This window comes from Cetorhinus maximus, chromosome 15 (assembly GCF_964194155.1).
Source record: "Cetorhinus maximus chromosome 15, sCetMax3.hap1.1, whole genome shotgun sequence".
Classification (NCBI taxonomy): Eukaryota; Metazoa; Chordata; class Chondrichthyes; order Lamniformes; family Cetorhinidae; genus Cetorhinus; species Cetorhinus maximus.
In genome coordinates, this window is record NC_135893.1 from 72,962,614 (window position 1) to 72,990,161 (window position 27,548).

Sequence of the window (27,548 nt, forward strand, 5' to 3'; positions counted from 1 at the left end):
AGGAACATCTTTCTGCTGAGCACTTGAAGACAGTTCTCAAGCTCTTTACTGGCAATGAAACATATTTGATATTATGTCAATCATGTGGTGTAGGAAATGTTTAGTCTTAGTATGAACTTCAGGTTCTAACTATTACTTCCATTTTCTTTCAGAAAGGGGATGCTGGCAACTAGGATCTGGGGTTAGGAGGTATTTGGTGCTAAGAGTTGGGTGGGTAGAATAGTGACAATATCCCACCCATCCCAATTTAAACGGTTAGTTAACTTTTATTTTCTAACAGGTGCATGGTTTGCTTTGTCAGGTTTTCATGCTTCCCTTTCCACACATCCTTTTATTTTCACCCTCGTATATGTTTCTTAATTTATTTCTCTCATTATGTCTCCTATTGTATCGTGCAGCACTTCTGCCAATTAACTATCTCTTGCCTTTTCTATTCAAGCACTTCACAGATTCTATTTCTTTTTCAGTGCGTTTGTGCCTTTGCATATTCAATAACCATCATCTCTTTTTTTTTAAATAGTGTTTCTTCCTGTCTGACAAACGATCCATACCTGAAATGTTAACTGATATCCTCGACACAAATGCTGCCGGACCCAGTGTTTGCAGCATTTTCTACTTTTGTTACAACTATAACTTCAACTTGCATGTGTACTGTGCCTTTAAGGCATAGGAATGACATTAGGGGTTTCACAAAGGAAAAACTAAATGCTGAGCCGTTGGGGAGAAGTTCAGGAAACAGCTAGAAAGAGGTTGTATGAGGAGGTGGCATTTGTTTCAGTGAAAATAAAGCTGAAAATGTAAATAAGCCATCTTGAAGCTGTAGCATCATAAATAATACAGTTTGGTATTTAAAGGAGAAAATGAATTGTGTCTTCAGTTACCTGGGCCCAAGCTCTGGAATTCCCTCCCTATACCTCTCTAATTCACTTTCCTTCTTTAAGACATTCCTTAAAATCTACCTCTTTGACCAATTGCTTGGTCATCTGATCTAATATCTTCTCATGCAGCTCGGTTTTCTAGTGCTCCTGTGAAGTGCCTTGTGACATTTCATTGTGTTAAGGGCGCTATGTTAACTTAATTAAAGGCGCTATGTTTTTAACAGCTGTTAATAAGATGTTGTTACAGTTGACATAATATTGATAACACTGTATCTCCTACCAATGCAAGATGGCCACCAATACCCGTCCACGCATGTGCAGAACACCAATTACATCATTTGCAGGAGACACAGTGCCAGTTAAATATTATTTGGATCCAGAAGCTATTCACCCAATTTCTGAGCCCCACAGCGGGAAGGCAGTCAGGGCTTAGCCTCCCCACAGTTTTTGAATCTACCACTCCAGAGCCGATCTTCTCCTTAACCCAGGCCTGTCACTGGGAAGAAGCCCTGGAGCTGCAAACATAAGATATGGAGGTTGTAATCCGCAATTGCAGCCGTCACCGGGTGTATGAAAGGCCTCCCCATCCCGATCCCCAGCTCCACCCCTCCCCTCTGCCCCACCTACTCAGAGAAGGTTTTTTTTTGTTCGTTCCTGGGATGTGAATGTCGTTGGCTAGGCTAGCACTTATTGCCATCCCTAATTGCCCTTGTTCAGAGAGAATTTTAAGAGTCAACCACATAGTTGTGGGCCTGGAGTCACATGTAGGCCAGACCAGGTAAGGACAGCAGATTTCCTTCCCTAAAGGACGTTAGTGAACCAGATGGGTTTTTTAACTCTTTTTTTTTTAATCACTGTCTTTAATAACTGTTTGATGAGCATCTCTGCTCCTGGCTGCTGCCTAGTCTGTTGATCGTAATGATGTCACAGAGTAAAATGGTACAACTGCACATGCACAGCATTGGCAGCAAACACAGCCTATTGATATAAAAACAAAAAGCTACTGCGGATGCTGGAAATCCAAAACAAAAACAGAATTACCTGGAAAAACTCAGCAGGTCTGGCAGCATCGGTGGAGAAGAAAAGAGTTGACGTTTCGAGTCCAACATGACCCTTCAACAGAACTGAAGTATAGTTAGGAGAGGGGTGAAATATAAGCTGGTTTAAGGTGGGGGGCGGGGGGAGAGAAGTTGAGGGTGGGGTGGTTGTGGGGACAAGCAAGCAGTGATAGGAGCAGATAATCAAAAGATGTCACAGACAAAAGGATCAAAGAGGTGTTGAAGGTGGTGATATTATCTAAGAAAAGTGCTAATTAAAAATGGATGGCAGGATACTCAAGGTACAGCTCTAGTGGGGGTGGGGTGGAAAGACTGACAAGGTATTAGTTGTAGATTTAAAAATAATGGAAATAGGTGGGAAAAGAAGAATCTACATAAATTATTGGAAAAAAAAACAAAAGGGAGGGGGAAGAAACGGGGTGGGGATGGGGGGAGGGGGAGTTTAAGATCTAAAGTTGTTGAATTCAATATTCAGCCCGGAAGGCTGTAAAGTGCCTAGTCGGAAGATGAGGTGCTGTTCTTCCAGTTTGCATTGGGCTTCACTGGAACAATGCAGCAAGCCAAGGACAGACATGTGGGCAAGAGAGCAGGGTGGAGTGTTAAATTGGCAAGTGACAGGGAGGCTTGGGTCTTTCTTGCAGACAGACCACAGGTGTTCTGCAAAGCGGTCGTCCAGTTTGCGTTTGGTCTCTCCAATGTAGAGGAGACCGCATTGGGAGCAACGAATGCAGTAGACTAAGTTAGGGGAAATGCAAGTGAAATGCTGCTTCACTTGAAAGGAGTGTTTGGGCCCTTGGACGGTGAGGAGAGAGGAAGTGAAGTGAAGCCTATTGATAAACCATTTAACAACAAATTACATTTATAAAGTGCTTTTAACAAATACATCCAAATGGCACTTCACAGAATGTTGCTGGCCAGAGAGGGAGATATGAGGAGGAGTGATCACAAACTTGCTCAATAAAAAGGGAGGGTTTTAGAAGGGGTTTTCAAGAAGGAAAGGGGAGCAGAGGGTTTTGGGGAGGGAATTCCAGAGCATGGGGGCCTTCCTACTAGAATTCATACTGCAATCTGTTGTTAACATTTGCATGAAAAAAATACATCCTTAGTGTTTTTAAATTTCTGACTCTCTGGAAATTTGCATTGATGGGGAGGAATCGATTGCTCGACAATCTATTGTTCTGGATTCGGTGACCGGGCTGCGTGTGATTGACAGTAATATTGACCAATCACATTACGAACTCTGCAAGAGAATTCTCCAATCAGGGCTCGGTTCTTGGGTTAAAAGTGACCAATCGTGTTATTTGTGGGCGGGGTTTTTAAGTTAGACCGGAAGCACGTGGGGACAAGGGAAGAGTGTTGCAGTTCCAGGAGATTGTTTAACCTGCTAAAAGTCTGAAATGTTTAATCCATGTTTAAGTTTTGTTTGGGCTCTCTGATGCTGTTGGGATAATGTCTGGTGGGTATCTTACCCTGTGTTATTGTATCTAAGCAGATTGGAGAGATAAGGACTGTTTTCCTTAGAGAAAAGAAGGTTGAGAGGAGATTTGATAGAGGTGTTCAAAAATCACGAGGGGTCTGCACAGAGTAGATAGGGAGAAACTGTTCCCTCTCACGAAAAGGATAGAGAATGAGAGGATCCAGATTTAAAGTTATTAATAAAAGAAACAATAGTAATATGAGGCGACAAAAACAGAAATACCTGGAAAAACTCAGCAGGTCTGGCAGCATCGGCGGAGAAGAGCCAAGTTGACGTTTCGAGTCCTCGTGACCCTTCAACAGAACTAAGTAGAAATAGGAAAGGGGTGAAATATAAGCTGGTTTAAGGGGTGGGGGCGGTGTTGAGATAAGCAAGCAGTGATAGGAGGAGATAACCAAAAGATGTCACAGACAAAACAACAAAGAGGTGTTGAAGGTGGTGATATTACCTAAAAGAATGTGCTAATTAAGAGTGGAGAGCAGGACAAGCAAGGTAGCTCTAGTGGGGGTGGGGTGAAATAAGCGATGAGTGGAACACATTTAAAAATAATGGAAATAGGTGGGAAAAGAAAAATCTATATAAATTATTGGAAAAAAACAAAAGGGAGGGGGAAGAAAGGGGATGGGGATGGAGGAGGGAGTTCAAGATCTAAAGTTGTTGAACTCAATATTCAGTCCGGAAGGCTGTAAAGTGCCTAGTCGGAAGATGAGGTGCTGTTCCTCCAGTTTGCGTTGAGCTTCACTGGAACAATGCAGCAAGCCAAGGACAGACATGTGGGCAAGAGAGCAGGGTGGAGTGTTAAAATGGCAAATGACAGGGAGGTCTGGGTAATGCTTGCGGACAGACCGAAGGTGTTCTGCAAAGCGGTCACCCAGTCTGCGTTTGGTCTTTCCAATGTAGAGGAAACTGCATTGGGAGCAACGAATGCAGTAGACTAAGTTGGGGAAAATGCAAGTGGAATGCTGCTTCACTTGAAAGGAGTGTTTGGGCCGTTGGACGGTGAGGAAGGGGCAGGTGTTGCATATTTTGCGTTTGCATGGGGAGGTGTCTTAGGTGGGGGTTGAGCAGTAGGGGGTGATGGAGGAGTGGACCAGGGTGTCACGGAGGGAACGATCCCTACGGAATGCCACCGGGGGGTGGGGGGGGGGCGGGGACGAAGGGAAGATGTGTTTGGTGGTGGCATCATGCTGGAGTTGGTGGAAATGGCGGAGGATGATCCTTTGAATGCGGAGGCTGGTGGGGTGATAAGTGAGGACAAGGGGGACCCTATCATGTTTCTGGGAGGGAGGAGAAATATCATCCCACCAGCCTCCGCCGATGCTGCCAGACCTGCTGAGTTTTTCCAGGTATTTCTGTTTTTGTTTTGGATTTCCAGCATCTGCAGTTTTTTGTTTTTATCTTTGTAATATGAGGAGAAATGTTTTCACACAGTGAGTGGTTAGCGTCTGGAATGCACTGCCAGAGAGTGTGGTGGAGGCAGGTTCAATTGAACCTATCTCAGACTGTTATCTGAAAAGATCTGAGAGGTAGCTATGGAGATAGTGGATGCACTGGCGATCATCTTCCAAAATTCTATAAATTCTGGAACCCGTCCCTTCAGATTGGAAGGTAGCAAATGTCACCCCCCTATTTAAGAAGGGGGAGAGAGAGAGAGAAAAAACAGGGTACTACAGACCTTGTTAGCCTTACATCAGTAGTAGGGAAAATGCTCAAATCTGCCTCAGGATGTGATAATGGGCACTTGGATAATAATGCTCTGGGCATGGTCAGCACGGATTTATGAATAGGAAATCATGTTTGACGAACCTGTTGGAACTTTTTGAGGATGTTACTAACTGAATTGATAAAGGGGAGTCAATGGATGTAGTACACTTGGATTTTCAGAAGGCTTTTGATAAAGTCCCCCACAGGAGGTTGCTTAGCAAAATACAGCACATGGGATTGAAGGTAATATACTGGCATGGATTAAGGATTGGCTAACAGGCAGGAAACAGAGAATAGAAATAGATGGGTCATTCTCGCGTTGGCAGACAGTAACTAGTGGGGTACTGCAAGGATTAGTACCCAGGCCCCAGCTGTTCACAATATATATCAATGACTTGGATGTGGGGACTAAATGTAATATTTCCAAGTTTACGGATGACCCAAAGCTAGATGGGATTGTGTGATTTGAGGAAGATGCAAAGTGGCTTCAAGGGAATTTGGACAGGCTTAGAGAGTGGGCAAGAAATGGCAGATAGAATATAATGTGGAAAAATGTGAGGTTATCCACTTTGGTAGGTGGAACAGATGTGCAGAGTATTTCTTAAATGTTAAGAGATTAGAAAGTGTAGATGTACAAAGGGACCTGGGTGTCCTCGTCAATAAGTCACAAGCTAACATGCAGGTGCAGCAGGCAATTAGGAAGGCTCGAGGTATGTCAGCCTTTATTGCAAGAGGATTTGAGTACAGTGGTAGCAAATCTTGCTTCAATTATATAGAATTTTGGTTTGACTGCACCTGAAGTGTGCAGTTTTGATCCCCTTACCTCAGGAAGGATATTATTGCCGTAGAGGGAGTGCAACGAAGGTTCACCAGACTTGTTCACAAGGTGGCAGGACTGTCCTGTGAAGAGAGATTGGGGAAACTGGGCCTGTATTATCTAGAGTTTTGAAGAATGAGAGGTGATCTCATTGAAACCTACAAAATAATTAAAGGGATTTTTTTAATTCATTCATGGAATGCGGGCATCGCTGGCTAGGTTAATTTATTGCCATTCTCAATTGCCCATGAGAAAGTGGTGGTGAGCTGCCTTCTTGAACCACTGCAGTCCATGTGGTGTAGGTACACTCACAGTGCTGTTAGGGAGGGAGTGCCAGGATTTTGACCCAGCGACAGTGAAGGAACGGTGATATATTTCCAAGTCAGGAGTGGTGAGGGTGGATGCAGGTAAGATGTTTCTCCTTGCTGGGGAGTCTCGAACCAGGGGACACAGTTTCAAAATAAGGGGGAGGCCACTTAGGACTGAGATGAGGAGAAATCTTTTACTCAGAGGGTTGTGAACCTTTGAAATTTTCTGCCCCAGAAGACTGTGGAAGCTCAGTCATTGAGTATGTTAAAATCAGAGATTGATAGATTTCTAAACATAAACGATGTAAAGGAATATGGGGATAGTGTGGGGAAAAAGACATTGAAGTGGATGATCAGACATGATCATATTGAATGCTGGAACAGGCTTGATGGGCTGAATGGCCTTCTCCTCCTATGTTCCTATAAGGAATGTGCAGGGTTACGGGGAATGGCGCTAGGTGGGATGCTCATTTGGAGAGCTGGTGCAGACATGATGGACCAAATGACCTCCTGTGCTGTAATGATTCTGTGACACTGGCTGATATTATAAGTTATGGAACCAGACTTTGCAACCTTGACGTCATATTTGACTGAGGTGAGCTTCTGACCACATAGCCGCCCCATCAAGTGGACCACCAATTTCAACCCGCATAACATTGCCCTCTGCTTCAGCCTCAGCTCACCTGAAACCGAAACGTGCACCCGAAACCCTCATCCATGCCTATGTTACCTATAGACTTGACTATTCCATTTGGGGTGGCCAACTGTCCCACAGGATTGTCCCTTTAATAGTCAGCTGTCCCACGTCCTGGGTCGAAAGCTTGAAGAATGCTGTTTTTCTTGTAATCCGGTCATGTGCATACGTAGTTCCCACCCTCCTCCTGTTTGTGCGCTCCCACAGCCCTGGCAGAACCACTTGTCCCAGTCCAACAGACCCCTGTGCCAGAGTGCCCCTTAATCTTCTCCATGGGAGTTGTTCACCCTGATTCCAATGTACCCTCTTGCTGGCTTCTCACATTCTACCCTCCACAAACTTGAAACTGTCCAAAACTTTCTACCAGGTCTTTTTCAGCCACCACCCCTGTGCTCACTAACCCTACATTGGCTCCTGGTTAGGCAATTCCTGCCTCTGTTATCAAATCCTTCCATGGCCTTGTCCCTCCCTATCCTCCAGCCCTACAGCCCTTTAGAATACCTGTGCTGCTCTAATTCTGGCCTCTCGAGTTTCCCAGATTGTAATTGCTCCACCATTGATGGCTGTCCCTTTGGCTGCCAAGATCCCAAGCTCTGGAATACCCTCCCCAAACCTCTCTCCAGTGCTCTACTTTCCGCCTTTAAGGCGCTCCTTAAAACCTACCGCTTTGACCAAGCTTTTGGTCACCTGCCTCAATATCTCCTCAAGTGGTTCGGAAACTTAGCTCAATGACATTCCTGTCAAGCTCCCCTGGACATTTTATTATTTTAAACACATTATATAAATTCAAATTGTTGAAAATCGAACAATTTGTGAATGACAGTTGTCCTCTGAAATTGAATTAATGCCTTGACCTCAATCAATTGAAATTTTCACAATGAGATCAATAGGTTTTTTTAGCCAAGGTGTTTGAGGGTTACTGAACCAAGGCAGGTAAATGGAGTCAAGGTACAGGTCAGCCTTGTTCTAATTGACTGCTGGAATTGGCTGAAGGTGCTGAATGGCCAACCCCTGTTGTTATACATCATATTGTCATTTGCTGTTTGTTTTTCTCCTAAGTTAGTACAGATGTAACCTTCATAAGAACACAGCAAGAGTAAATACAAAGCAAGGGGTACTGGAGAGGATGCAGATAAGATTTTCAAGAATGATACCCGAAACGTGTAGGTTTACACATCAGGAAAGGGTTGACGGGCTGGGTCTCTTTTTCTTTTGAAGAAAGAAGCCTGAGGGTGACCTAATAGAGGTCTTCAAAATGATGAAGGGTTTCGATAGTGGATACGGAGAGAATGTTTCCTCTTGTATGGAAGAGCATAACTAGAGGCCATCAATATAAGATAGTCACCAAGAAATCCAATTGTGGGTTCAGAGGAAACTTCTTTATCCAGGGAGTGGTGAAAATGTGGAACTCGTTACTACAGGGAATAGTAACAAAGGCAGCTAGTCTCCAGGGATGCAGGTCCTGGAGCAAAACCTTTAAAACTGAAGGCAGCCAAAAGGCTGCCGCCACTCACACCTCCATAATCCCAAACATGTATTAACTACTACCAATGTAATTACAAACAGGACGGACCTCCTGCTGACTGTTTAAAATTCTTTTGCCTATCTGTTTCTATCCCTCAGCCACACACAGTGCACCCACTGATTGAAATATGCTTTGTGTGTAGATGTCAGTGATACTGAGATAGATTAAGGCTTAGAGGTGTCTCCTGGCAAGGGTTGTATATATAAATATAGCTTTCATTTAAACTCATGGCTCCCTTGACCCATCATGTATTGATGTATTCTGATGAAGGGTTGTCATCACCCAAAACATTAACCCTGTTTCTCTCTCCACAGATGCTGCCTGACCTAAGTATTTCCAGCATTTTCTGTTTTTATTTAGTTTATGTACAAATTATTTTTCTTACCATGATCTGTGATATTGATATGTTTGATTTGTGTTATAGCCTTTATCACCAATTTTAACCCCTCCCACCAACACCTCAGCATCTATGATTGCATATAATCTTCACACAGTGAATTCAATCTTATTTTTCTTGCATAAACATTTACCTATAATACTGTTTAATTTCAACTTGGCTTTCCAGCAGAGAGATCCATTCTGCAGAACCTAAACTGAAACCAGAAGGATTTTGCAAAACATGACTTGGCTGGGATTTTTGCACCTTCAGCATTACCGGATGTACCTTTCCTTGCGGCTTTGTTCTTCACTGTATCCATACCAGTCCCCAGTCAGACACTTGAGTGCTCTTATGAGGAGCAACCCTATTAGAGCTGTGCCGCCTAGAAGTGTGACACACCAAAGGACTCTGTTGCTTCGAAAACACGGGTGGACGAACTTACCCCGGATGGTCTGCAGTGGCCAGAGCGTCAACACAGAGGGCAGGCAGAGCCAAGCTGCACAGGGGCAGAAATCATTGCCTGCCTCGTCCGAGGAAGAAACTGACTTAAAAGGATTTGGAGAACGAGGCAAAGTCTACTCTTCCAGGAGACATTTCCGTAAAAGCTCTTTGGAATTGGAGGATTCGAGATACAGTGACACCGAGGATCAGAACAAGGAGGATATTATAAGTCCCAAAGTGAGGTGGAAGCCAGGCAGAAGGAACACTACATACTGGTACTTTCTGCAGTGCAAAACACTCATCAAGGAAAATAAGGTCTGGAGTTTGGTTAAACATTGTTCTCAGTTGTACGATCAGCTGTTAGCTTTAATTTGTCTACCTTTTCCAATCGTGTCATAATCATGTACATCCCGACCAAATCTCCCTGTAATCTACTTTGGTCCTAGGGGAACAACCTTAGCTTCTCTAACCTAATCTTGTAGCTAAAATCCATCATCCCTGGAATCATTGTGATAAATCTCTGCACCCTCTCAAGCACCCTCACATCCTTCCTAAAGTTTGTTGACCAGAACTGGATGCAATACATGATAGTGAGCAATTTGTTCCAAGCAAGGTCCAGGCACTGTTAATGCAGAACATGCTCTTAATAATGATCGGGACAGACTCTTTCACCCCCCTTTCCCCAGAACTGTCTTGAGTCTTGCCATATATATTCAACCTGCCTCCCCTTGTCCTGCATAAGAAACCACAATTCTGTCTTCCCACAGCGCAACTGCTCAGGATCATTCCAGTGGAGGTCACAAAGATAAAGATTTGTGAATCAAGCTGGAGCCTGGCTCTTGTTAAAGGCTTTTAATATTCTCCCATGTTAATGTGCATGTGAAGTGCTATCAGAGAAGATAATTCCACAGGGTGAGGTCACAAGGTAGCTTTAGTAGATTTTTTTTCTTAAACAGGACAATTCCATAGATAATAGGAACATTTGTCAAATTTTTAATTCCGGTTGAATATGTGCCAGAAATGCTAAAAATAGAATGGATTCTGGTCAGTTGTATGACATGATGGTGAACTGGTTATTGCAAACTCCAAAGTCATAGAATAGTGATGGCCCTTCAGTAGATGTTGATGTTTTTAGAATATGGTGTCTTACAGTCCATAGCACTGTGTAGAACAACTGTTCAGCATTGAATCCCCAGACTGACTTGTGACTGTCAGTCACCATACATCTCATCTTGGTTAAAAATTGTGATTTCTCCAAAATGCTTTAATAAAACCAGATATGTAGGGCTTAAAACGACTTTGCACTTGTTGGTTTTATGACCTGCAGGGAACAAATATGCACTGATGCAGCTTAACCACCCCTCCATCTTATTTGCACTGTATGCTTCATTGGGTTCCATAGGAGCAGGAGTAGGCCATTCAACTCTTCTGCTCCACTATTCAGTAAGAGTGTGGCTGATCTAGCTGTGGTCTCAACTCCACTTTCCTATCTTCCCCCATAACCCTCAACTCCTTTGCCTATCAAAAATCTCTCTAACTCATTCTTGAATAAATTCAATGACGCAGCATCCATTGCTCCCTAGGGAAGAGAATTCCAGAAACTAACAATCCTCAAAGAAAAAAAGTCTCCACATTTCCATCTTAAAAGGGTGACCTCTTATTCTTAAACTATGTGCCCTAGTTCTAGTCCCCCCCCCAATAAGAAGAAACATCCTCCCAGCAAGTCCTCTCAGGATCTTATATGTTTCAAAAGATCATCTCTTATTCCTCTAAACTCCAGTGGCTACAGACTCAACCTGTTCAACTTTTCTTCATAAGATAAGCCTGTCATCCCAGGAATGAGTTGAGTGAACCTTGTCTCAACTGCTTCTAACGCAATTATATCCTTTCTCAAATAAGGAAAGCAAAACTATACACAGTTCCCCAAACAACTTGTTCCAAAAATCTATCATCTGTTAGTTCCATTAATTGTATGTTGAAGAAGAATGAATCTGAAGCTAGCCTGTACCTTCAAACAGGTTTATTTCCATGACAGTAAAGTAACAAACTCTCTCCGTTCCTCCTCCCCTCAGTGTTCCAGCTATCTCCATTTATACTCTTTTGAGTATAACCAATGAACAAAAAGGGGACAAATTAACAAATCACTGTCCACATTTATAGGTGTACCAATATCCATCACCTGTTTTTAAACAATGCAATTACCTTGAGGGGGGGATCTCATAGAAACCTATAAAATTCTAACAGGACTCCTTGAGGGGGGATCTCATAGAAACCTATAAAATTCTAACAGGGCTAGACAGGGTAGATGTAGGAAGGATGTCCCCGATGGTGGGGGAGTCCAGAACCTGGACTCAGGGGTCACAGTCTGAGGATATGGGGTAGACCATTTAGGACTGAGATGAGGAGAAATTTCTTCACCCAGAGAGTGGTGAGCCTGTGGAATTAATTACCACAGAAAGTAGTTGAGATCAAAACATTATATGTTTTCAAGAAGGAGTTAGATATAGCTCTTGAGGCGAAAGGGATCAAAGGGTATGGGGAGAAAGCGGGGGCAGGCTATTGAGTTGGATGATCAGCCATGATCATAGTGAATGGCGGAGCAGACTCGAAGGGCCGAATGGCCTACTCCTGCTCCTAGTTTCTATGTTAACAATGTAATTGCCACTTAACAGTGATTGCCATTAACAATCTGATTAATAAGACATTGACGTTATCCTTTCTGTGGAATAACTTTAATATCTTTTTTATTTTGTTTTACTAGTAAGAGCAATTAATCAGCTCTATCAATCCCATTTGTAATGGAACACTGCTATTTGATCAGCCCTGTGTATTTTTTTTCCAACAGGAGCAAGCTTCTGTAATATTTCTTCATAATTAAGATGCCCAACATTTGGAATCATCTTTGTTGGTCTATGCCCCACTCTTTCAAGTACAATATTATCTTCCCACTGGTTTGGTGATCAGAATTTTACACAGTAGACTGGATGGGGGACCAAATCTAATATTTTACACATTAACAGGATCAGCTGTTTTATTGGACTTTTATTGTTGCCGTGTGCTGGACTGATGGATTGAATGCTTAAATCCCTTTCTTAGTTAGTACATTTAACGATTGTTCCAACACTTACTCTGTACTTTGGTAATTCTCACTGGTGTCTTTCTCCTCTCTAGTTGACTGAAGCTCTGGACATGTTTGAGACTCGAATGGTGAAGGAAGAGCGGCTGCTTCCAGAGGAGTACAATTACACAGTGCTGATAGGGGGTTGTGGACGAGTGGGTTACTTGAAAAAAGCCTTTCAACTGTACAACGATGTGAGTGTTGGAGACTGTTATATTTCTGGAGAGATTTGTGAAGTCCGTTGCTTTGTATGAAGCAGGGAGTGTGGGAAGGAAACTCTATTCTAGTTTAGTGTTGTTCAAACTGTGGTCAGTGAACCACATTCAGACCCTGAGCCCAGGCCATACTGCCATTGAAGCCCAGTTCACTCAATTCTATTTGCACTTTGTATTGTTTTTGTTTACCGGCATATTCTTGTTGAATTCTGTGGGCCTAGTGGTTTGGAAAGAACTGTCCTCAACACTGCTGTCTCATTGCTGGATTGAGATGCATGTGAACATGTAGAAAGATGGAATTATAGTTTAAATGTGGTCCTGGGACTTTGTGCTACATGCCAATGCTAGTCTGTTCTAGAGTGTGGGAGTGAGTCTTAAAGAATATCTAAGACCACTTGTAACATCCTGCGTAACCACAGCCACCCTGACACTGACACTGTCAAATACCAACTCCCTGTGTGAACATGTAACCCCAGGCACATTGAATAAGGCCTAAGAGGTTTATATGGATCTGTGCTACTCTGGTCATTGCACTTTCCATTGGCAGCTGTATCTTTCACCCTTCAGCCATAAGGGCTGGAATTCCCTCCTTAAATCTTTCCTTCTGCTCTCTCCTTTTAAGATGCTCCTTAAAATTTACCTCCTTGAACAAGCTTTTTGTTATTTGTCTTCATATCTCCTCTTTGGTTCGCTGTCAGTTTTTGCCTGATTGCGCTCCTATGAAACACCTTGGGTACTTTACTTTTACAGGTGCTATATAAAAATCTAGTTGTTGTTGATAGAACTTTAGTTGGATTTAATCATTGTTTTTCTTTGCAGATGAAGAAGAGAGCTGTGATTCCTTCTGATGCCACCTATACTGCTCTGTTCAATGCTTGTGCAGAATCACCGTGGAAGGAGTCTGGCCTGCAGTTTGCCTCAAAACTCCGGGAAGAATTAAGCAGCAAGAATATCCATCTTAACCTGATCACATACCATGCCATGTTGAAGGCATATGCTGTCTGCTCTGATCTAAAGGCTTGCTTCAATGTGCTTCGGGTAAATACTTGCACAGGAGAGTTGGCACTTGAGTGGATGCTATCATCAGTACTCTCCAGTTACTGATCTATGGAACTTCTCACTGAGCGAGCTCATGGCTGGGTCTCCGAATTGAAGAGGAGGTGGGGAACAGGGTTAAAATTATGATTTCTCCCAATAGGGTAATTAATAGGGTAATTGCATCTATATTGCACTTTATCACAGTCTCAAAACATTTCAGACAATGAGTTAATGAATTTTGAAGTATAGCGACTACATGGATTCCTAAAAACAGTTGTAACAAATAGATGGGTAATACATTAAATTTACATATTGCTTATCATATCCTTATAGAATGATGGAATGGTTACAGTGCAGAAGGGTGCCAGTCAGTCCATTGAGTCCATGCTAGCTCTCTGCAAGGACAATTTAGCTAGTCCCAGTGCCCTTCCTGTAGCCCTGCTAATTTTTTCCCTTCAGGTATTTATGTAATTCCCTTTTGAAAGCCACAATTGAATCTGTCTTTACCACCCTTTCAAGCAGTGCATTCCAGTTCATAACCACTCGCTGCAGCAAGATTTCCCTCATGACCATTGTTTCTTTTGCCAATACTTTAAATGAGTGTCCTCTGATTTGTGTTCCTTCTGCCATTGGGAAGTTTCTCCCTATCTACTCTTATCTAGATCCCCTCATGATTTTGAACCTCTCTATCAAATCGCTGAGGATAATAAACTCAGCTTCTGTCCCTGCAACTGAAGTCCCTCGAGCCTGGAACCATTCTCTTAAACCTTTTCTACATCCTTTCTGAAGTGCGGTGCCCAGAATTTGACACAATACTCCAGTTGAGGCCAAGCCAGCGTTTTATAAAAATTTATCTTAACTTCCTTGCTTTTGTCATCTATGCATCTATTTATAAAGCCCAGGCTCTCAAGTGCCTTTTTCACCATTATCTCAACCTGCCCTCTCACCTTCAATGATTTGTGCACGTAAACTCCTGGTTATCCTGCCCCTGCACCCCGTTTAGAATTTCAATTATAAGAACAAGTCTCGTATTGCCATTCACTTGAAATGCCATTTTCATGTTTGGGCCTAAGAGTACTGCATGGGCTAATTCAATTGTAATTTTTGATAGGATCACAGATTCCAGATGGAGAGGATGCAGGGGGTGTTGTATGTATGGATTATTGGAGAGTTTCATAAAATGCTACACAACAATGAACCATAGCCTCTTCTGCATCCTCCCCCTCCCTTTGCCTCACCCTGCTCCCTGTATTTAATGTGCCTTCAGTCACAAAGGCACTATACTCTGGAAACTTTCCCCTAAATCCCTCCATCTCCACCTCCCTCCCTTCATATAAGACCCTCATTAAAACCCATTTCTTTGATGAGCTTTGAAGCAGCCCTTCTAATATCGTCTCCTTTGACTCCCAATGTTTTTGATTTACACCTTTGAAGTACTTTAGGAGTTTTTTTCTACGTTAAAGACACTATATAAATTTAAGTTGTTGCGTGAATACGGCAGAAGGGAGGTGATGTTGAATTTACGCAAGATATTGGCGAGGCTATAATTAGCGTTGTGTGCAGATATGGAAAGGGTATAATGAAGATTCAATCAAGTGACATCAGGACTGGGAAGTTATAATTATAAAGAAAGGCATGCAAAATTTTGACTTTTCACACTGAAATAGGGAAGGTTAAGAAGGACGAATAGAGATTTTCAAAAATTCTCCAAGGTTGTGTGTGTATGTGGATTATAAGCAGATCATGCTGTGTTGCTGCCTTTCTTATCAGAGCTGCCTCTTGTGTTTATTTTTCAGGAAATAGTTCACAGTGGTCACAAAATGAATGTGGAAACATTCAGCACTTTAATGATTGGTTGCATCAAGGACACCAAGAATGGCTTTAGATATTCGTTACAGGTAATTATAGCGTCGTTTTCTTCTCTGTTCCCTCCCGCTCCCAGTCTTTACATTTACAGGATAAGCTGAAGGAACCTGTGGTCATTCCCACTCTCTGTTTGCCCCTTTTCCTTGTTGAGGAAACATCTAGCTTCTCCCTCTCATTAACAAGGAACTCCCAGTGGGGAATCCAGGCATGGCCTGTCACTCTGCTGCAGCACCAGCCTGCTGTGCCATTTTATAAGTAGGAGGGTTCAATGTTTTCCCATCTTTCTGGAAAAGTGCTGAGGTTGAATTGGGTTTTTGTCTCTCCCAAGTGGCAGATGATATATTGACGCCCCTTCCTATTGCTCAGCAGCGCACCGAGCTGGTGAGTCAGCATGTACCAGTGGGCGGCCATATACCTGTGCTCGGCTTTTTCTATTGATATGCTCTTTAAAGGTCATTTTCTTATTATCTCAATGGTTTTCAAACAATGAAAGTCTATCTCCTGTGAAGAAGCAGTGATCGTACTAAATAGCTCTGGCTGGGACGCAGCTTCGAGGGGCATCAAGTGGACACTGTCATACACTGCAGTGAGAATTACTCTTTTATTGTTCCTTGATTTTTTCATATTATAAAATTAACAGACAAAAAAGTACAAAATAGCAGTTAATAAAGAAGCAGACAATGAGCGATTCTTGAAAAGGGGTGGTACAATAGATACACCCAGCAGTAAACTGCACAGCCGAGGTACCAGAGTAACAGCCAACAGTAGTGCATCCAAGGATTCAGGTAAAGGCAGCGGACAACAGTCTGCTCAAGAGGAAAGGGAGGGTGAGGAAGCTTCCTGTAATGCATGCTCGCTGAGAGAGACCATGATTGTCAGAAGGCGAAGAAGGTTGCCAAACCGACCTAAAACCTAGCAAGAAGAAGGAATCCTCAAAATAAATCATTTACAATTACATAGATTCTTTCATGTCGAGGATCCTCAAAGAGCTTTATAATCAATAAAGTACTTTCAAAGATGAGGTCATTGTTCCGAAAGGAAATACAGCAGGCAATTTACACTCAGCAAAGTTTCTCAGAGCAGATAATCTGTTCTGGTGTAATTGGTTGAGAGTTTTCTGCTGACCTGGACACTGGGAGTACCTACCCTCTTCTTCAAATAATGCCAAGGGATGATCTTAAACCAACCTGAGAAGGCAGAAAGAGCCTTTTTGTTGCTCTGAAACACAGCAGCTTATAATTCTGCGCTGCTGCAGTGCTGTACTGAAGTGTCAACCTAGAATATATGCTCAAATTGTAGGGGGGTTTGAATCTACAATCTTCAGCCTCTTGAGATGAGGGTACTGTCTCAAGTGAAAACAGAATCGATCACTTGTTTTGAAAAACTGAGAGGTTGAAACTTTGCTTAGTAAGTAAATGATGGGACTCAGGTTTAAAAGGCAAAGTTTTTACTGCATCTCCACCCTGGTTCCTGTCGATGTGGTCAATGATGCTATTGTGAATATCACAGACTCTTCACCAGAGAATCCATTTGAATGTTGAATTGACTTTCCTTTTTTTCTCTCTCTCTTTTTCTTTCTTGCAGATTTGGCGAGAGATGTTAAAACTTGGTGTGCAGCCCGATGCCAAGAGCTACAACCTGCTGCTGCGAGCCACAAGGGACTGTGGTATTGGGAACCCGGCTGTGGCATCGCAGTTGCTGTTGGGTGAGGAAGGTGAAGTATGGCAGCTGAAGCAGCAACGCAGAGTTCAGAGGGTCAAGGGCCAAAGGGGGACAAAAAGCAGCAAGAATGCAACCACTTTGGTGGTTGGTTTATTGGAAGACCAGCTGTTTGGATTGACTTCTGACCAACCAACTAGCTGCAGACTCTCTGAACTAGGAGCCAACCACAATAATGAAACTTTATCAAACCTAACTGAAGCACCAAATCTACCATCCAGTGATGGGCAAGAGAAAGAGCTAGTGTCACGAGGAGCACACTCTTTGGAACTAATTCCCAGAAGTCAAATATTTCCAGTTGATTCTGACTCTGGTGAGCTTCCTCAAAATGCTTATCTACCAAATCTACTCGATATCCAGATCAACAAGAAGAACCTGATTTCTTTGGGAACAGTAGCTACGCCACCTGACAGACTAGCACTGATTGGATACCTGAGTGGTTTTCTAAATAAAATGAAGGAAGATGGAGTGGTACCAGATATTAAAACGTTCACAATGTTGGCTGAAGTAGTGGAACCAAATAGCCAATCCGAGTCCTCTTTGTTGGCGCTCATGGATGAGCATGGTGTGAAGCCAGACATTTCATTTTTTAACACCTTCATTAGAAAGAAGAGCAGGCTGGGTGACCTGGAGGGTGCTAAGGTAAGTGGATGTGTGGATAGCCAGCTTTAGTTTAAGAACAGAATGGCTCAATAATCAGACCGTGTCTATTTTACATTCTCCGCATAAAAAAGGCAGGCAGGATTTTATCAAACTTACAATATGCACTGCCAGATTTGCAACATGGCTGAGAAAATCAAGTCGCTCCTATGTTTTCTGCTGAATGTGAGAGTCAGAAAAGCATGTTTGAGTGGCACCAAGTGATATGTACTACCATTTACTCCCTTCACTAGAGACAGAAAACTTCATGGAATCTGCACCGTCTGTGAGAAAATAGATTAGCCCCAACAAGATTCTACATCCATAAATCAGAATGGCATTTTAATGGAATCACATTGAAAGCTACAGATGTCTCAAAGCCCCGGTGGTTTACATTTTATACAAATGTATGAATTAGGAGCAGGAGTAGGCCATTCGGTCCCTCGAACCTGCACTGCCATTCAATAAGATCATGGCTGATCTGATTGTGGCCTCAATTCCTTGTTTTTCCCCCTTATCCCTCGATAATCTTGGATTCTTGAACAACAAGGGAATCAATCTAGCCCTGCCTCCATTTATCCATTTTATCGGATGCCTGCAATCTGAACTCAAACGCCACCCCATTCTGGAATTGCTTCAAAGCTTTTAAAGGCAAATTGCAAAGTAGTAATTAAAAACGCGACTGAAGAAAAAATCCACATCTATTTGAAATGGATAACTGGTATTTAGCCATCCCTGCTGAATGTTGCAATGTTCATTTTTGTGAGTTTTTAAAAAATTCTTTCTTGGGGTGTGGGTGCCACTGACAAGGCCAGCATTTGTTGCCCATCCCTAATTGCCTTTCAACTAAGTAGCTTCCAAGGCCATTTCAGAGGCAGTTTTTGAATCTTAACTGGGTCTGGAGTCACGTGGGCCAGACCAGGTAAGGATGGAAGATTTCCTTTCCTAAAGAACATTAGTGAACCAGATGGGTTTTTACAACAATCGATGAGAGTTTAATGGTCACCATTACTGAGATGAGCTTTCAATTCCAGATTTATTAATTGAATTCAAATTCCACCAGTTGCCTGGTAGGATTTGAGCCCAAGTCCTCAGAGCGTTAGCCTGGGCCTCTGGATTACTAGTTCAATGACATTATCACTGTGCTACCATCTTCCCCCTTAATTAGCTTAAGATTTTGTTAGTGAATGAAATCAAACTGGATCGAATATGTTGAGAATGTATCAAGTTTGATTTGTTCTGGACTGTTCCTTCTCTGCATGTGAGGAAACGTCAAGCCTCTGCACCGCGAAATAGATAAAATCAGGAGCTAAATGTGTGCAGTGAACCCACGTCTATCCCAACCAAACTGTAGAAATTGACGTCACCTCAGACACTGAAGCTTTGATCAAGAGCAGCTGAGTTTTAGAAATGTTACCTTTGTTTATTTGTGCAGATTTTTAAAGTTGTGGCAGTTTCTGCTGTTGGTGAGGTTCTTTAGGTTCTCTGGAATCATTTTTTTGGAAGTTATTCACATCATGTTCTTGTGTAAGCTATTTATTTTCAGAATATTTGCTACATTATTTTTTTAATATTCTTTCAAGGGATGTGGGTGTCACTGGCTAGGTCAGCATTTATTGCCCATCCCTAATTGCCCTTGAGAAGGTGGTGGTGAGCTGCCTTCTTGAACTGCTGCAGTCCATGTGGTGTAGGTACACCCACAGTGCTGTTAGGAAGGGAGTTCCAGGATTTTGACCCAGCGACAGTGAAGGAACGGCAATATATTTCCAAGTCAGGATGGTGACTGGTTTGGAGGGGAACTTCCGGGTGGTGATGTTCCCATCTATTTGCTGCCTTTGTCCTTCTAGATGGTAGTGGCCGTGGGTTTGGAAAGTGCTGTGTAAGGAGGCTTGGTGAATTCCTGCAGTGCATCTTTTAGATGGTACACATTACTGCCATTGTGCGTCGGTGGTGGAGGGAGTGAATGTTTGTGGATGGGGTGCCAATCAAGCAGGCTGCTTTGTCCTGGTGTTGAGCTTATTGAGTGTTGTTGGAGTTGCATTCATCCAGGGAAGGGGAGAGTATTCCATCACACTCCTGATTTGTGCCTTGTAGATGGTGGACAGACTTTGGGGAGTCAGGAAGTGAGTTACTCGCCACAGGATTCCTAGCCTCTGACTTGCTCTTGTAGCCATAGTATTTATATGGCTAGCCCAGTTCAGTTTCTGATCAATGGCAACCTCCAGGATGTTGATAGTGAGGGATTCAGTGATGGTAATGCCATTGGATATCAAGGGGCGAAGGTTAGGTTCTTTCTTGTTGGAGATGGTCATTGCCTGGCACTTGTGTGGTGCGAATGTTACTTGCCACTTGTCAGCCCAAGCCTGGATATTGTCCAGGTCTTAATGCATTTGGACTTAGACTGCTTCAGTATCTGAGGAGTCGTGAATGCTGCTGAACCTTGTGCAATCATCAGTGAACATTCCCACTTCTGACCTTTCTGATGAAGGAAGGTCATTGATGAAGCAGCTGAAGATGGTTGGGCCAAGGACACTACCCTGAGGAACTCCTGCAGTGATGTCCTGGAACTGAGATGATTGACCTCCAACAACCACAACCGTCCTCCTTTGCGCTAGGTATGACTCCAACCAGCGGAGAGTTTGCCCCCTGATTCCCATTGGCTCCAGCTTTGCTAGGGCCCCTTGATGCCACACTTTGTCAAATGCTGCCTAGATGTCAAGCAGTCACTCTCACCTCACCTCGAGTTCAGCTCCTTTGTCCATGTTTGAATTAAGGTTGTAATGAGGTCAGGAGCTGAGTGGCCCTGGCGGAACCCAAACTGAGCATCAGTGAGCAGGTTATTACTAAGCAAGTGCAGCTTGACAGCACTGTTGACCCCTTCCATCATTTAACTGATGATCGAGAGTAGACTGATGGGGCGGTTAATGGCCGGGTTGGATTTGTCCTGCTTTTTGTGTGCAGGACATTCCTGGGCAATTTTCCACATAGCTGGGTAGATGCCAGTGTTGTAGCTGTACTGGAACAGCTTGGCTAGGGGCAAGGCAATTTCTGGAGCCCAAGTTTTCAGTACAATTGCCAGAATATTTTCAGGGCCCATAGCCTTTGCAATATTTAGTGCCTTCAGCCATTTCTTGATATCGCATAAATTGAATCAAATTGGCTGAAGACTGACATCTGTGATGCTGGGGACCTCCGGAGGTGGCTGAGATGGATCATTCACTCAGCACTTTTGGCTGAAGATTGTTGCAAATGCTTTAGCCTTGTCTTTTACACTGATGTGCTGGGCTCCCCCATCATTGAGGATGGGGATATTTGTGGAGCTGCCTCCTCCAGTGAGTTGTTTAATTGTCACCACCATTCACGACTGGATGTGGCAGGACTATAGTGCTTAGATCTGATCCGTTGGTTGTGGAATTGTTTAGCTCTGCCTATCAGCTTATGCTATCTGGCACGCAAGTAGTCCTGTGTTATAGCTTCACCAGGTTGACACCTCATTTTTAGGTATGCCTGGTGCTGCTCCTGGCACTCTTCATTGAACAAAGGTTGATCCCCTGGCTTGGTGGTAATGGTAGATTGGGGGGATATGCCAGGCCATGGAGTTACAGATTGTGGTTGAGTACAATTCTGCTGCTGCTGATGGCCCATGGTGCCTCATGGTTGCCCAGTCTTGAATTGCTAGATCTGTTTGGAATCTATCCCATTTAGCACAGTGGTGATGCCACACAACACGATGGAGGGTATCCTCAGTATGAAGATGGGACGTCATCTCCACAAGGACTGCGCAGTGGTCACTCCTACCAATACTGCCATGAACAAATGCATCTGCAGCAGGCATTTTGGTGAGGATGAGATCAAGCCCATTTTTCCCTCTCGCTGGTTCCCTCACGACTTGCTACAGATCCAGTCTAGCAGCTATGTCCTTTAGGACTCTGCCAGCTCAGTCAGTAGTGGTGCTACCGAGCCACTCTTGGTGATGGACATTGAAGTCCCCCACCCAGAGATCATTCTGCACCCTTGCCACCCTCCATGTTTCCTTCAAGTGGTGTTCAACATGGAGGAGCACTGATGCATCAGCTGAGGGAGGGCAGTATGTGGTTTCCTTGTCCATGTTTGACCTGTTGCCAAGAGAATTTCATGGGGTCCAGAATTGATGTTGAGGACTCCCAGGGCAACTCCCTCCCGACTGTATACCACTGTGCCGCCACCTCTGCTGGGTCTGTCCTGCCGGTGGGACAGGACATTCCCAGGAATGGTGATAGCGGTGTCTGGGACATTATCTGTAAGATATGATTCCGTGAGTATGACTATGTCAGGCTGTTGCTTGACTAGTCTGTTAGACAGCTCTGCCAATTTTGGTACAAGCCCCAGATTTTAGTAAGGAGGACTTTACATGGTCGACGTTGCTGAGTTTGCCATTATTGTTTCCGGTGCCTAGGTCAATGCTGGGTTGTCCATCCGGTTTCATTCCTTTTAGTCTTTTTAGCGGTTTGATACAACTGAGTGACTTGCTAGGCCATTTCAGAGGGCAGTTAAAAGTCAACCACATTGCCATGGGTCTGGTGTCACATGTGGGCCAGGTAAGGATGGCAGAATTTCCTACCATTCCCTAATCCAGATGTGTTTTTGCAACAATGATTTCAGGGTCATCCATTAAATTTTAATTCCAGGTTTTTATTGAATTCAAATTCCATCATCTGCCGTGGTGGGATTCAAACCCAGGTCCCCAGAGCATTACCCTGGGTCTTTGGGACAATACCACTACGCCACCACCTTCCCCAGGGGAGTGGTAGTTTCATCAACAAGCATCCCCAGGTCAATTCCATCATGGCTATGAGCAGAGTCTAGCTCTCTCCACTCTGCCCAGCCATTGCATGCCTGCCCCAATCTCAGAAGAGCAGCCCCTACTGCACCAGTACAACACTCTTCGTTCATACCCATAACTATCCTAGATCCTAATTTGAATTATCAATTAATACTGAATTGGTTTTGTAATGTGGGCTAATACCTGCCAGAATTAGGATTGAAACAACTCAGATTCTTTTTACCCAAGACTGTTATAGGAAACAGAGTCATCCATCAGGCTAGGCTGGATTAGAAACCAAATGCCAGAGCATGGTTTTATTTCACCCAGTTACACTTGTGACCATGAGCTATGAAAGAAAGAAAGGCCTGCATATATCTAGCACCTTTCACAACCTCGGGACATCCCAAAGCGCTTCACAGCCAATGAAGTACCTATTTTTTGAAGTGTAGGCACTGTTTGAATGGGACAGCCAGTTTGCGCCCAGCAAGCTCCCAAAAACAGCAATATGATAATGACCAGATAGTCTGCTGATAAAGGGATAAGTATTGCACCTGATAACTGCTCTGCATTTCAAACTAGTGCCGCAGGATTTTTGTGTCTAGCTGAGAGCAGACAATGAGGACATCTCATCAAAAGATGGCACCCCCGATATTGCGCACTCCTCATTGATGCATTGGAGTGTCAGCCTAGATACTTTTGTATTCAAGTTTCTGGAGTGGGATCTGAACCCACATCTTTTGACTCGGAGGTGAGAGTTCTACAAGTTGACTACACGGCTGTATCAAGTTGTTCTCTTCTTCCAGCCTTCTGAAGATATGTATTTATTCCCATTAGGCCCTGCTACCAGTGCTAGTTGAACGAGGTTTATCACCAACCATGCACACCTTCTGTAACCTGGCAATAGCCTGCAGAAAAGAGAATGATGGACTGAAGCTTCTCCATGACATTAAGGTAATCTCTCACACCTCGTTTTTGACGAAAGATGGAGCATTTTGTTTTGCATAAAATAAAGGGAAAATTATCCAAGGTCACTTCCAGTGAATGGGACGATTCTTGGTAGCTTCCAGGCCTTGATCGGATTAGATTCTTTAATATTTAATATTAGGCAGCTCGTTTATGCCTGATGACGCATTCAGAAACATTTAAAAGAAAGTAATGTTTCCAGTGGTCGGAGTTGGATGAACCAGGTTCAAGGATGAATCTCGGTGGAGGTGGTGAGAAGTGGGGGGTAAAGAGGAAGCTCTCCTAAAGGAAGAGTCCAAATATTGGAGACCAAGTCCTCCTACCTACTCCTGAGCACCTCTTAGTCTGGTTTCAGAGCAACAATGGCAGAGCCCTGCTACATTTTATTTGGAATATAAAGGAGGTATCATTTCTTTGAAACTGGAGAAGGTTGGTGCAATTTAACAACTTTGGTCATGCAAACTCAGACTGGTGAACATACAATAAAAAGTGGAATTGATAGATACAAGAGTTGTTATGGTACAAAAGGGAGGCCATTTGGCCCACTAAGTCCTTGCTGCCTCTCTATTGAGCAGTCCAGTCAGTCCCATTTCTCTGCCCTATCCATGTAGCCCCATTCAGTTTTCTTCTGAAATCATTGATCGCCTCCGTTTCTACCACCCTCGAAGGCAGCGAGTTCCAGGTCATTATCATTTGCTGTGTAAAAGTGTCCTTCCTCGCACAGCTCCGCATCACCTGTCCAAAACTTTAAATCTGTGCCCCCTAAACCTAGTATCGTCAGCTAGTGGAAACAGCTTTTCTTTGTCTACCTTATCTAAACCTGTCATTATATTATGCACCTCTTATTAAATCTTCCCTCAAACCCTTTTACTCCAAGGAGAAGAACCCCCACTTCTCCAACCTAATCTTGTAGCCAAAATCCCCCATCGCTGGTAAAAATCCTCCATCTCCTCTGCACTCCCTCAAGGACCCTCATATCCGTCTGAGAGTGTGGTGACCAGAACTGGATGCAATACTCTAGTGGTAGCCTAACCAGAGTTTTATAAAGGTTCAATATAACTCTCCTGCTTTTGTACTCAATACCTCTATTTATCAAGCTCAAGATTGCATCGTTACCAACTCTTTGCCCAGATTTTACAGTCATCAGTGAAGGAACACCATTCCTCACCATTCACTAAGCTGACAGCTTCCCACTGAGTTTTCAGGCTTTTGAGTGGAGGTTTGCTTTCAGTGGGTGTCCAATCCCGCGAGGTGCCCTCTACAGGGAACCTGTGCGGTCCGTATGAGCAGAAAAAGCAACAGTGAGGCTCTTAAACCAGTGAGATTGAAGAATCCTCACTGAGACACTCATTCTAAACCAGGAAGTATAAATTAGATTTAAATCGGTACAGAGAATGAAATAAAGATTGGGAAAGCAGATGGGATTGAAAAAATAAAGAAAAGCACAGGATTTTTTTTTTTTCACTACTGCAGTGAGTTCCATAGCATTTTTTTGATACATGCCTTGTCCACCTATCCCAACAACATCACCCCTACTTACTCTAAGCAGCTACCTGTGAACTAACCGGCTGGTTTGAGATAAATATACATAGGAATGTTCCCACTAATTTTGCTCCTGTCAACCCCTCCTTATGACATTATTTAGCAAAGAGAATGGTAGGGTTGTTTCCTGCTTGTCAGGGAACAGGATACATTGGTCTTGCAGCTGAACTGACTGCAGCTGTGATGCAAGATTATGGAGAAGTTTCTCGACAGTTGCTGCCCTTCCCACATGGAAGCAAAATGATACAAGGGGTTTTATAAGAAAGGTTCCCTGCTCAGAGTCACTAAACCACTAATCGATTAGCCTCACCATCTCAAATGATTTTTCCCCAATGTAGTGTTTCACCTAGGTTTTTCAAAAGCATCTGAATTGCAATGATAACTGAAATTGTTCCCATTATTTCAGATGTCTGGAGTAACCCCCAATGTCAACGTGTATAGCACCCTGATCAACAATGCAGCAAAGCAGCTGGACTACGTATATCTCACAAATATCCTACAAGATATGGCAAGAAATCAAGTACAGCCCAACGAGGTTGTCCTTAGGCAGTTGGAATTTGCCGTCAAGTATCCTCCAAAATTTGACAAGGTACACGATGAGTATTAATCTTTTTTTCCCTTGTGAAAGAGGGGTTTTTTTTTGGAGCACACAGTATTGCTAAACCAAGTTGGGTATCAGCCCACACACAGCCATCTCCCCAGGCATAAAGCACTCCACAGCCAGTCTGAGGGATGTGATGGCAGCCAGGTTTAATCAACTTTCTTTCATTCCCTCTGACAACATGGCAAACTCTAGAAACTGGCTGTATGTGAGACTGTGCCATAGCCAACACAAGAGTTTAAACTATCAAAAGGGGACAGAGCAATGTAATGGGCGTATGCTGAAATATTTGGAGGTTTGCTGTTTTCAGTAGCAGTGATGCTGTGTTTTAATTTGTGCAGTTCCTCAGGTAGCAAGTGTAGGTTGGAGATAGAGCTGGAAGATATAAATGGCAGGCTAAAGACTTATATTTATGTAGCACCTATAGCATTGAAATGTCTCACCCTACATCATATATAATGAATTGCTTTTGAAGTGCCTTAGTGTACTCAGGAACATATAGCATCTTCCTACAAAGAACAATCAGACAAATGGTCGCATTGATTCAGAGAAGAATGTCAACCAGAAAAAAAGACCTCCCCTCTCTAATACAGCAGGCTTTTAAGGTCTCATTGGAACAGGCAGACAGGATCTCATTGACTATCTCATCCAAACCGCAAGGGTTATAGGGGAAAATTCACCAACAATGACACATGGGAATACTCAGAATGGCTAAATAAAAGAAAGTGAAAAGAAAGGAACATTTTGGAATATGTTTAAGATTATAACAGACTCATTATGTGAGGACATGAATTTACCTTTTTCTATACCTTATAGTTGATCATTATCATCTTTATTTTAGCTACAGTAAATTTTAATTAAGTGCAAGGGACAGTGATGGGCCAAACCAATCAGTATTATTTTGTGAGCTATATTATCCTTGCACCCAACTACAGCTGTGATGTAGGCTTTATCCAACTTGATTGACTTTCACATATTACAAGAATCACTTGGGGGAGGAGGTTATTAGTATCTCTACAGTGCAATTTTGCAAGCTTTTATAAAGTAATTCCAACGTTTTCCCTTTCTTCCAGTACAAGTCAAAAAATACCTATCTGGAAAAGATTGATGGCTTTCGTGGGTATTACTATCGCTGGTTAAACTTTATGCCTGCAGCAGAGACACCACATCCATGGGAGAAGTACAGAATTAAGAGTCATGTCCCAGTAAGAGAATAAGCACAAACATCAGAACTGGGGAAACAGCATAAAATTGAAGATTGATACCATAACTGAACCTTGCAGTGTCAACATTCAGCCCTTCATTTTCACTGAATTCATTCACTGCTCCAGACTTGGCCTATTGTAGTCCTGAATGTTGATGGAACTGTGCACCAATCATTACAATATAAGCATATGGAAAGAAGTAAATTCTGTAAATTTGTTCAAGTAGCTTATTGACTCCATTTACTCTATTTGTGCTATGGAATAAAGATATCCTACATCAATTAAAGTAATATGTCCTTTAAACTTTAACAAAGAGCAGTGGCAAAACCCAGGTCTACTTGACAGTAATTCCTGTCTTCACTCTGCCATTGTGGAAAGAAGTTTCAAAGGAAAGTTGGAGGCAGTCCTATCCGACAATCCCACCAGAGGACATACACAATTTATTTTTTGATTTTAAACTGCTCTTATGTACAGTATCATCTATATCAGGGAGAGCTTTGATTTTTGATGCATGGACCATATGGGTGTATACTATGAATCTTCTTTCTAACCCCATT

General features: G+C 43.1%; 1 protein-coding gene across 2 annotated transcripts; it reads left to right on the top strand.

Moving 5' to 3' along the window:
* The first annotated feature begins 97 nt into the window (after positions 1-97).
* On the top strand, positions 98-27,277 carry ptcd1 (pentatricopeptide repeat domain 1). 2 transcript variants are annotated; one of them, XM_078558635.1, is made up of 9 exons: positions 98-189; positions 9,027-9,596; positions 12,453-12,593; positions 13,434-13,652; positions 15,449-15,550; positions 17,103-17,879; positions 23,515-23,631; positions 25,592-25,774; positions 26,860-27,277. In XM_078558635.1, exons 2-9 carry the CDS (start codon positions 9,081-9,083, stop codon positions 27,001-27,003), a joined length of 2,199 nt encoding a protein of 732 aa, XP_078414761.1. In that variant the 5' UTR covers positions 98-189; positions 9,027-9,080; the 3' UTR covers positions 27,004-27,277. The 2 variants fall into 2 exon arrangements, with proteins under 2 accessions (XP_078414761.1, XP_078414760.1); XM_078558634.1 differs by lacking the exon at positions 98-189 and adding an exon at positions 3,275-3,392.
* The last annotated feature ends 271 nt before the right edge of the window (positions 27,278-27,548 follow it).